At 41.7% G+C, this 11,630-nt stretch overlaps 1 protein-coding gene across 2 annotated transcripts in view; it reads left to right on the plus strand.

Annotated features, from left to right (window-relative positions):
* Window positions 1–11,091, plus strand: part of mast3b (microtubule associated serine/threonine kinase 3b) — a 39,462-nt gene extending 28,371 nt beyond the window's left edge. For both annotated transcript variants that reach the window (XM_044361474.1, XM_044361475.1), the window contains 15 exons: window positions 72–280; window positions 550–688; window positions 1,074–1,206; window positions 1,306–1,471; window positions 1,922–2,023; window positions 2,310–2,432; window positions 3,118–3,230; window positions 3,599–3,765; window positions 3,979–4,100; window positions 4,248–4,448; window positions 4,848–5,074; window positions 5,222–5,344; window positions 5,458–5,594; window positions 5,909–6,093; window positions 6,218–11,091. In XM_044361474.1, the coding sequence (XP_044217409.1) occupies window positions 72–280; window positions 550–688; window positions 1,074–1,206; window positions 1,306–1,471; window positions 1,922–2,023; window positions 2,310–2,432; window positions 3,118–3,230; window positions 3,599–3,765; window positions 3,979–4,100; window positions 4,248–4,448; window positions 4,848–5,074; window positions 5,222–5,344; window positions 5,458–5,594; window positions 5,909–6,093; window positions 6,218–7,308 (3,238 nt within the window). In that variant the 3' untranslated portion in view covers window positions 7,309–11,091. The remainder of the gene's footprint in view (window positions 1–71; window positions 281–549; window positions 689–1,073; window positions 1,207–1,305; window positions 1,472–1,921; window positions 2,024–2,309; window positions 2,433–3,117; window positions 3,231–3,598; window positions 3,766–3,978; window positions 4,101–4,247; window positions 4,449–4,847; window positions 5,075–5,221; window positions 5,345–5,457; window positions 5,595–5,908; window positions 6,094–6,217) is intronic.
* Window positions 11,092–11,630: the final 539 nt, after the last annotated feature.

The raw sequence follows: 11,630 nt of genomic DNA on the forward strand, positions 1-11,630 counted from the left end.
TTAAAATGATTCTACTCTACTATTTTCCGTGAAGATAGCAGGTCTAACGTGGATCCTGTGATTTTTGACAGGGCCGTGTATCTGGTCCGCCACAAAGAGACCCGCCAACGGTTTGCCATGAAAAAGATAAATCGTCAGAACCTGGTCCTGAGGAACCAGATCCAGCAGGCGTTTGTGGAGAGAGACATCCTAACTTTTGCAGAGAACCCTTTTGTTGTCTCTATGTTCTGCTCCTTTGAGACACGACGTCACCTCTGCATGGTCATGGAGTATGTGGAAGGTAAAGTAGAGAAAAGCACTCTCTCTCTACATCAGTCCTATGAGTGATGTACGTTTGCATTGAAGGCATTGAGCTCAGTCTGATCTAAAGTAGACAGTGAGCGTTAAAGCATAATAATTGTTGCATGAATTCCTTGATCATTTACATACAGGCAGCCAATAATAAGGAGTCCAAGGGTCAAATATGTATCTTCCAACAGTACACGACATAATAATAATAATTCAACACAGTGCCTGACTTTTATGGTTTTGTGTTTTGTGTTTTTTAAGGTGGCGATTGCGCCAACTTGCTGAAGAACATGGGCCCACTGCCTGTAGAAATGACAAGGATGTACTTTGCTGAAACCGTCCTGGCCCTGGAGTACCTTCACAACTATGGCATTGTACATCGAGATTTAAAACCTGACAAGTGAGAACTAACTAACTCCTTCCTCACTCTTGTTGAAAGGTTTTTGCGACGGACCAGAACATTCTGCACAAATACAAACTTTTCTTCTAGAGAGCCCTGACAGAGTATGACACAATTCTGACCCAGTACACTTGTATTTTATTAAGTTTACTAAATTGAATACCATTAAATTTCTTAACAGGCATCTGTTCTGGTCTGTGTTTAGATGCATAGGGATCCAGTTTGCTCTTTTTATTTCCTCCACCTCTTTTTGTTTTAATGTCTGCATACTTGCACTTTCTTGCAGAATTGGTTTAAGTATAGACCATTCAGAAGTAAAATGTACTTGGAGAAAAACTGCATATGGATGTTGATGGAGTTTTTTGTATATTTTTCCTCCCAACAGTTTGTTGATTACGTCCATGGGACACATCAAGCTAACGGACTTTGGGCTGTCTAAAATTGGCCTGATGAACATGACCACTAACCTGTATGAAGGTCACATAGAGAAAGACACAAGAGAGTTTGTTGACAAACAGGTGAGACAGTCTAAGATGTAAAAGAGTGTTGAATAATAAAAAAAAATTGCATGATGAAAGAGAACATTAAAATTGTTTTGTGCTGGTTTGCTTGTGCAGGTGTGTGGTACTCCAGAGTACATTGCCCCAGAGGTGATCCTCAGGCAGGGTTATGGGAAACCAGTGGACTGGTGGGCGATGGGGATCATCCTGTACGAATTCCTGGTCGGCTGTGTTCCATTCTTTGGTGACACACCCGAGGAACTTTTTGGACAAGTTGTCAGTGGTGAGCACCGAAATTAACTTACAACTTGTCATCAAAATGGCATTTGTTTTCAAACTTAAAATACTGTTCTGAATAAAATTAACTAAATAATTCTGCCTCTCAAAAGTTGACGTGTGCTTAATCAGATTTTATCAACATTAAAATGTTCTGTTTATCTATTATTTCTAGCAAGAGTTTATATGGAAGAACATACATTTAAATTTGTCATGTTCATACTGAGTTACAAACATTGTGCAACCCTAAGTTTTCATGTACTGTTTGAGGTTTTTGTCTTCATTTTGTTTATGGACTTGAGTAACAAAAGATCCCTTCTAGTAAAAAATGCTACCATAGAATCCTTCCTTACCAGTTAGACAGGTGTAGGGGTGTGTCTGAGCACCATGCAGTCCTGTGTAAACTGACGCTTTGGCAAACTTTATGAGACTCTCTTTGTATTTCTGCGATTTGCAGATGAAATCATTTGGCCTGAAGGAGACGATGCCTTACCTGCTGATGCTCAGGACGTGATCACCCGTCTGTTGAGGCAGAGCCCTCTAGACCGACTGGGAACTGGTACTGCTGAGTTAACTGCTGATCGACACATGAAAAATCTGATGCATGATAAAGTATATAACGTACTTATGTGAAAGCAGAAGAAAGTTGTCACGAGTATGATTTAAATTTAGAAGTAAAGCAATTTGGGAAATAAATTGGAGATACACATATTGTAGGATAAACCTCTCAGAGGAAGTTTGTTCATTTCCGATCATTAAGCCATTAAGAAATTGCTTTTTGCTATTTGAGCTTGATTGAACTCCGGTTGCCATATTTGCAAAGTTGATCCAGTATTTGTTTACAGGCAGTGCCTCAGAGGTCAAACAGCACCCCTTCTTCTTTGGTTTGGACTGGAACGGACTACTGCGACAGAAAGCGGAATTCATTCCTCAGCTGGACGCAGAGGACGACACCAGCTACTTCGACAGTAAGTTACTGTTGAGATCATAAAAAATGTATTTTATTTAGTGGACAATATTTTAAAATATTGGTTCTTTATATGTCATAAAAATGATCCAAACCTTAGAGAGATCCACCTGATCTAAGGGCTCAAATGCTGACGGGGACAGACGGATCCTATGATGGGATTTGTTTAGACAACAGCTGCAGCTGTCAAGCGCTTCCATAACACAACAGACAAGAGGGTGTTGCCCCACTGTCAAGTTTCCAAATCCCAACGTGACCGGTGGAAACAGCCACCAGATGAACCTTAATGGTAGAAAATGTCTTCCCTTTATCCAGCAGATCCTGTAGAAATGTCAGCATAACTGGACTTGGTCTCCATGTTTTGGGGCATATGTTATATCTGGCTACCGTTGAGCTGTGTAATAATTTTTTTTTTTTTTAGACACAGGAAAACGATTAGACAACAGACTTAGTTGATTACATCGACTGCATTTCATGTAGTTGCATATTAGCTGTTTGTCAGCTGTTCTGTCTGCATAAAGAATATATGAAATGCAATAAATATTTTTGGGGAAAACAGTGGTGTCCCGAAGAATCATATGAGAAAATTGTGATTTAAAGTCTGAGTGGAAAAAAAAATATGATTCTTATTTTGACCAAGATCGTGCAAACCCCTCTTACGTGAATTTTATTGTGTCTGTCTTCAGCTCGATCAGAGCGCTACCATCATTTGGCATCTGATGAGGATGAGGAAACCAATGATGAAGAGTCTTCTTTGGAAATCCGACAGTTTGCTTCCTGGTCGCATCGCTTCAGCAAAGTAAGGATGAGCTCTGATCTATTGAAAGATGAGAGCTTTGAAAAAGTGGACAGCTCTTTGAAAAATGACTACAAAGGAAACTTGCAGAATTATATCTGTGGATATGTTAGAACATTTCAAATGTCTTCTAAAAATTGTTCTCAAATATTTAAGATTTCATGCTCTAACAGATGCAGGAAAAATTTAGCTATTAGACAGCCCTCCAGTGCTTTATTCTTTAGGCCACTGTGGCTACAACACATCTGCACTTGACAGTAACAATGAACATGTTCCAGCAGCACAGTCTATGTTAGAATCACCGATAATCTTACTGGCTCAGTGTGTGTGTGTTTTCTACTGTACTTAGTGTGTCTTGCTTGTTCTTCCAGGTTTACAGCAGCACAGAACATCTGGCGACGCCGTCCAACCTGAGCTTCTCCTCTGACCGCAGCCACAGTGAGGACAAGGAGGACCGCGGGGAGGTGGGAGGGCTCAGTCCCTCCCCGAGCCCAGCGGAGGGCAGCGTGGAGCGCATACACCCTGGACGCATGGCCAGGTAGGCAAAGGCATGAGACATGTCACGACCTCCTCTAAGTGTGAAAAGCTGCCAGAAGAATTTAGAAAGTTGCGGTTTCACCTGACCTTGGAGCATTCACTTGTATCTGTGTAAAAGCAGAAAACAATCAAAATGCAGTGTTTAGTTTAGTGGTGTAGTTTGTTCCTTTGGACTGTTGATTTACCCGTTGAACTTGTATTTGGCTGTTTGTAGCCTTCGCCCTCGGGCCTCTTCTAGCTCCTCCCAGTCTGAGAGGAGCACCAGCCCTCTGGTGATGAGCAGCACCCACAGCCTGGAGACGATGCCTCGCTTTGCCCTCTCCACTGACGATGAGGGTAAATCCAGACTAACATGTTTTTGAGTGTGAATGATCAGTTTGGTAGTATTTGAGCAATTGCGTTTGTTTGGGTGAAAGTGAAACTACCAAAACTTTCTCTTCTTAGGCCATGATGTTAATTTTTTTTAACCTGTATTTCCTACAGCTGAGGTGGTTGTTTCGAATCTTCGGAGGATCAGAATTCGCAGCAACAGCACAGGAGCCAAACACTCATCCCCCAAAGAACCAGCCGGCCCTCGGCGCTTTGGTAACCAGCTGGAGACACCGGACAGACAGAGGCTGCCCTGTGGAGGGAAGGTTCCCAAGTCTGCCTCTGTCTCAGCCCTGTCTCTCATCATCACTACAGGTACAGAAGCTTATCATTGTTATGGAATTTATTCGTGTGCGCCTTTCTCCACTGCTGACCATCGCTCAAAATATCCACAGCAATCATCACCATCTCAAAGTCCTACAAAAGATAGAATTAAGTGGCAATGACCCACTAGTCTAAATCTTTTGACAATTTTTCTAGGTGTTTTGTTTGTAAAAAAACAAATTCAAACAGGCTTGTTTTTTGAAAGTAATAATTAAAGTTTAGAAACACAGGATGCATCATTCTGATTATTTGTAACAAGAACTCTTAGTTATGTATGTGACATACTCAAATTTTGTATGGTTAGAAAAACTGCATCTAATTGGGAGGACAAATACTGTTTGCTGATTGTGTGGACACATTTGTAAGAAAACGGTCCTTTGTGTTTTTCAGATGACTCACCTGGTGGCCTCCAGCCCAGTCCCATCTCCCCACGGTCGCTGTCCTCCAACCCCTCGTCCCGTGACTCCTCACCCAGTCGGGATCTGTCACTCAGCCCCGGCAGCCTGAGGCCGCCAATCATCATCCACACTTCAGGGAAGAAGTATGGCTTCACCCTGCAGGCCATCCGTGTCTACATGGGCGACAGCGACGTCTACACGGTGCATCACATGGTGTCGGTAGGTGTCACCACAAGCCTTAAAAGTCATTGTTTACCATGATTTATTTTGGTGACCCCAAACTAGAACTAAAAGGTATGAAAGGTTGTTATGTAATCCTCAAATGAAACTCCTCTTCTCACACTCACTGTGTTGCTGTTCTAACAGAGTGTGGAGGATGGCAGCCTGGCTCACCAGGCAGGTCTTCGCACTGGAGACCTGATCACACATGTGAACGGAGAGTCTGTCCAAGGCCTGGTCCACCCCGAGATGTTAGAGCTGTTACTGAAGGTAAAACTCACTCAGACTCAGACTCAGACTCTTTGTCTAAAAAGCTGATTCAAGTTGCATTTCTTGCCCTTTACAAAAATTAACCATTCTTTTAATTCCCATGAAACGTGCAGAGTGGCAGCAAGGTGACGCTTCAGACCATAGCACTGGAGAACACATCAATCAAAGTCGGTCCGGCTCGAAAGACTAAACACAAAGGCAAGATGGCTCGCCGCAGCAAGAAGAGCAAGAAGAGAGATAATTATGACAGGTAAAGATCTGAGGTTTGGTTTCCTCTCAGTCGCTGTAGCTCTGCAGTGTTAGTCATCTTTTGTTTACTTTGTGAGGTTAGTAATTGGTGGATGTTGTCAGTACTTTGTCTCCCTCTAGTGTTAGATACCATTAAGTGAAGTAAAGTGTCAAGTTTGCTATTTTAATGTTAATGTTAATCGTTTGGTATAAATTTTGTATTTGTCAAATGCAAAAGGCCCCCACAAGTATGAAGAGTGTTTTTTATAATGCAGAACTTTTTAAGCTGTCTGTGAGACGATGACGTCGCATCTCTGACTTGTCCTCTTCCTCCAGGCGACGCAGCATCTTGAAGAAGCTGTCCAAGCAGAGCACAGTGATGCACAGCAGTCGCAGCTTCTCCTCAGGTCTCCACCACTCAGTTTCCTCCAGCGAGAGTCTTCCAGGCTCCCCAACACACAGCCTCTCTCCCGGCCCCTCCACGCCCTGCCGAAGCCCTGCACCCGACCATCAGGCCTTTGGTGAGCTCAGTGGGGCTTCTTGTGGTCTTTGATTGTAACATCTGAAACTAATTTAGTAAAATATTCTGTTTTTATGCAACCTGTGGTGTGAAATATCTGAAACTGTTTTACCTCTGCTTCCCAGAAAATAACTCCCCTCAGAGCACATCTCCTTGCTCCAGTTCTCCCAGTTCCCCTGCCGCACACATACGGCCCAGCTCGCTCCACGGCCTGGGCTCCAAACTCAGCACACAGCGCTACACCAAGGTGGGCCGCCGGAAGTCAACCAGCAACATCCCCCCTTCTCCACTTGCCTGTAATTCCTCTTCATCCTCCAACCAGCCCCTTTCTCCACAGCGCTCACCCTCCCCACTCCCGGGCTTTGCCAAAACTCTTCACTCCTACCATGGCAAAACCCTGTCGCCACCTACTATCGTTAGACACATTGTCCGGCCCCGCAGCGCCGAGCCGCCTCGATCTCCCCTGCTCAAGAGGGTCCAGTCGGCTGAAAAGCTGTCTGGAGTGTATCATGCTGATAAGAAGTCATACACTCCCCGCAGGCACACGCTGGAAGTGCCGTTTTATGGTGAAGGGGAGCTGCTGGGTGACTCTGAAGTAGAGGGGGCCTGTGGAGGCGCCCATATCGGGGTCGACTACAGCAGGCTTGGCAGTTACACTGGTAGCCAGAGGATCTGGGACTCTGGGATAGACCGGTCAGAGCAGCTGGTCGTGATGCGAAAGCTCAACCTGTCAGAGCGGCGAGACTCCTTTAAGAAGCAGGAGGCAGTGCAGGAGGTGAGCTTTGACGAGCCAGATGAGAAAACCAGCACCACGGTTACAGTGACCACCACAGCCCCGGGAGAACAAACACAACCCCAGCAGCAGCAGCACAGGATGGCCTGGATGCTCGCTCGACCACAAACCAGCGAGGAAGTGGAGCTGCAAGTGCCGGTGGTGAGGAGGTTTACCCTGGTGCCCCAGATCGCTGTGCAGGGCTCGACGGAGAGCGAGGAGCAGGATGAGTGGGAGCCGTGTTCAGACGGAGAGGACACCAACGACACGCCTGAACTGGAAGTTGTCGTCACTCCATCTCAGCAACAGGCAGGGCGTCTGCACAATGACAACAGCTGCAGTCAGGCAGCAGAAACCACTTCCACCGGTCCTCAAGTTGGACCATCAACAAAAAAGACTGAGTGTAATGAGGAAACTCCACAAAAAGGGCATCTGAGAAAGTAACAGCTCACCACTGTACTCACTTCAACTACTCAAATCTTTCTTTCACATGTTTCAAGGGTGACATCAGTTATTGCTGAGGGAAAACTAACAGGTAAGGAGGGACCTGCTGGGAGACTCTGAAAGATTTTACTTGAATTTTTCTATTGTAAATATTTGCCTCAAGGCATTGCAGACCCTCCGGTCTTATTTATTACATTTGTAAACTATGATGAGTTAGTGACAGGAAAAGAGGGAAGTTCTCATTGGTTGAATAGCCAAGGTTCATAATTTTTGTATCCATAAAATGTGGTTTTATGTCCTTTGACTGGATTTTTTTTTTTTTTTTTTTTTTTTTAATAAATGTCTATTTTTTTAAATAAATCGCGGTACGCAGTAGTACCCAGTAGTTCCCTGTATGCTGGGGATAATTGTTGTAGGACCAAAAGGTACGAGAAGTAATTTTAGAAGCTGAAGTTGTGTTTAATTGTTGTTGTTTTTTTTTCTCCTTGTCAGTGTCGTTTAGACCTGAGCAGTGCAGCTTCCAATAGTGTAATACTACATTGATCTTAATCTATATTAACCTAAGAATGGCCTTTGGTTCACACTGTGAGCAACATGGTTGATGGTCAATTGTCAGCCAGACTCTTGCAGTTGTATCTACTATATATATATATATACTACTCTGCATATTTCAGGCCAATCTTCATTTTGCTGCTTTGCTCTGGCCTTTCATAGCACTACATCCTTTAGAAGGGTAAACATAGAAACTACCAGGCCCTAATTAGGCTTCAGAAAAAAAGAAACTACTCAAGATTTACAGTTGTACAAAACTGGAAAGTTTTGCACAGCTGGAATTCTTCCATTTTGCACTCGTCAGATACAGCTGTTGCTCATGAAACAATCAAATGGATAAGGAAAAAAAAAAGTAGTGCTGACTTGCACTTGTCTGGTAATTGAAGACAACAGTGAAAAGAGAAGCTGTGACTGACGCTTTCTGAATTTCTCACCTTAGTTATACCAGTAGGACTTCCGTTGAACAGCCGATCATGTTCTTTGCAGTGTGAATTCATGGTCATAGCATTGTTGTTGTTTCCATATAGAGCGCAGGGTAATATTTGCAAATCACACTGACAAGTACAATCTGTTATGAAGACATAATGAAGTCGACTCAAAAAGGGTGTTGTGTGCCATGATGTCAGTGCAGTGTTCGCTCTAAGCCATATCTTTGAAGACTGAAATGTTGTTTGAAATCATTTGTGTTTGTATTTGTGTATGGAAACTCTCACTGTGTGAAGTATCTCCACAATCTCAACACCATCTTGTGTGAAAAATGAGAGTATTAAGCTCTGGATGTTGCAGAAGATGAAACACTCTGCTCTTTGGCTACTTGATGTAAAGTTAGTGTGATACCACATCAAAGAGGTATCACGGACTTAGTTTTTGTTTTTCTTCCTGTTCAACTTTTAACCTTGTAAAACACTGATTCAGGACGGTTCTGCATCTTGCTGTAATAACTTGTTGTGGTCAAAGCATGCATCTCGCAGGAAAAACAGTGAGCAGCCAAATCAAGCTCTATGTCTTCTTCAGAGCCTGGAGGGAATCACAGGAGTAGCTTTTGTTTGCTTAAAACATTTTGGGGTTGTTGCTTTCCTTACTGGTAGTAACCTGGAGAAGTGTTGGTTCCTCGTGTATTTTTGGAGTATTTTTTTTTCCTGAAACTGTAGCTTTCGTCTTTGTTTATTCACTTGAGCATGTGGGAGACACCATGCCTAAATGACCTGTTCCTACTTAATTAATTGTGTAGTGATGTTTACATGAGGGGGTGGGGGCACTAATGTATTTTGACATGAATTTTGTACCATAACTGAATGTGGAAGGGAAACTAGAAAGAGGGACACACTTACATCGAATCCAAACCCAGGGCTTGTTTGAACAAATGTTTTATGTCTTTGTATTGTACAAATATTGATGTATATTTTGATAACAAGGCTGTGTATAATTCCAAATGTGTTGAAGGACATGATATGCACAATGACAATGACAATTTGTGGCACCAGGAGTTTTGGGAAGTTTGTCTGGAGAGGCTGTTTTTACAGAACGCCTTGTTGGGATTCAGAAAAGTATTTCACATCCAGCGCTGACTGGATGTACTTTACATTTTTTCCAGTACAGAGATGGAGTTTTGAGTTTATTTGTCTTATTTGTCAGTAGCTGTGTGCTGTTGCTGGCGTTTATACTGGCTTTCAATGAGTCTTTCTTTATAAAGCATCAGAATTGTTGATGTTTTTACTTAATAGAGTACTCCACCGATTTAACGTTGCACTCTTATAACAATGTCAGACTCACAATGGACAGTTGTTGTGTTTTGTTGTTGTTGTTTTTTTTTTTTTTATAAAGGATGAAACACCGATGCAGCAGAATCAGAGATATTCTCTTTTTTGTATTCTTGTTCTTTGTTTAAACCTGGCACCTACATTAACCAAAATGCAATTCAACCACCAACAGTTCAGTTGGAGATTTGGGTGTGTTATGCTGATAGAGGCTAATGAAGTCTCGAGCCGTTATCCTCAAGCAGACTCAACACTCATATTTTTTTATTATTATTTCACTGCTAGTAGTCTTTTGAAAGTTTAAATTAATTTACCAGATCTTATGAAGCTTCCTCTGAGCCACAAAAGACTTTTTTCCACATATGCAGTAATGTCTCCCAAGACATGTAGATTTTATTGTGTAAAATCGGTGGAGTTCCCCTTTAAGTCTCCTGTCCTCCAAAAAAAGAAAAAATAAAAAAAATCCATGAATCTCATGATGAGGACTTTACAGAATCCTGTTGTTGTGTCAGTGAACAGCACGGACAAAGTGCGTCACTTAGGTTATTTTTGCAGTCTGACAGAATTGTTTACAATGAACAAACATGCTATGTACTGTACAAACATTTTATATCCTGTGGCTGTAAAAGATGAATCGACCCTCTTTGATACCATGAAAGAAAGCTACACTCATAGAAGTTACATATCTGTTTTTGTTTTGTTCTTTTCAAACGGATCTTAAAAGAGTAATTTAGCACCAAGCTGGAAAGCAGGAAGTTTACAGTATTTACATGCACTTAAGTAACAGGGTTATCGTCAGCATGTTGATATCTGGACCAGGTACACATTTAATCTAGTTTGAAATGAACATCTGCATGACAAAGACCTTAAATACAGATGGTAATGCTGCAGCAAGATAAATAAGAACAATGTTACTTTAGTGATGTGCTCTTACAGGTCAGACAAACTTAACAGCTGATTTAACATCTGTAAAAATTCAGACACATTTGTACAGTTAGTACTCGAAAATGTATTGTAAAAAGGGATACAGGATATTATTAATACACTTCAAATATACCAGTCTTTGCTCTAAAATATGGCAGAAGGTTTGGGAGAAATCTTCAGATTACTGACCAGCTGCATGTCAGCATCATGCATGTATTCCTGATTTCTCTTTAACAACCTGGCTTCTTATGTGAATGTAAATATAGTCATCACTTTACTGATCTCTTCTGATTGAAAGTTAATGTCTGTTGCACCTGTAGTGCAGTGATGTCACACAAGTAAAGGTGAACGCTTCTCAGCTGGTGTTAAGATACTCTTTAGGGGCAAACTGGCAGTTCAAACTGTTGTACATGTGCACGTGTTTCTTCTGTTCAGTGCATGCTGCATGAGACAAGCACACATCTGTAATACTTGATTGCATGGTATACCGGCGTTGTCGCCCTGTACTGTGTTTTCTTGTGCAACAAATAAAATTTGTATTTCTCTTTGACTCTTCTTGGTGTTTGAGTTTTATGTAGATTATGACTGTTTACCAAAACATACAGTCACATACAGTGTTCTTGCACATTTCTGATGTGGAAAAATAAGTAATGTGCAGATTTTAATAGGTTTGAACAAGTGTTTGATTCTGATATGCAGACTCGCATTGTTTGATTCAAAAATGTATATTTATTTGCTTTCTGTGTAATCATCTATAGTAATATGACTTGGGATCTAATACAGAATATATTTTATTAGTGATGCTACAATAAATATGGGTGACATACTGTGGATTAAGAGTGACGTTCAGGTTACAGTAATCAGGTAAACTACCATAAAAGCCATATGTATTTTTTTTTACTCACTACAGGTTACACTGATACAATGCAGTTTATATTATTCACTAACACTGACATGTTAATGCTATAGAATAAAATACAAAGGTTGTAAGAATCTGGCATCAATTTATAAAAAAAAAATTATTCAGTTATTTCTTTCCACAGATGCAACTGAGCTGTTGCCAACAAAATTGGCCCTAAAATCAAATGT

This window comes from Thunnus albacares, chromosome 9 (genome assembly GCF_914725855.1).
Source record: "Thunnus albacares chromosome 9, fThuAlb1.1, whole genome shotgun sequence".
Taxonomy (NCBI): Eukaryota; Metazoa; Chordata; class Actinopteri; order Scombriformes; family Scombridae; genus Thunnus; species Thunnus albacares.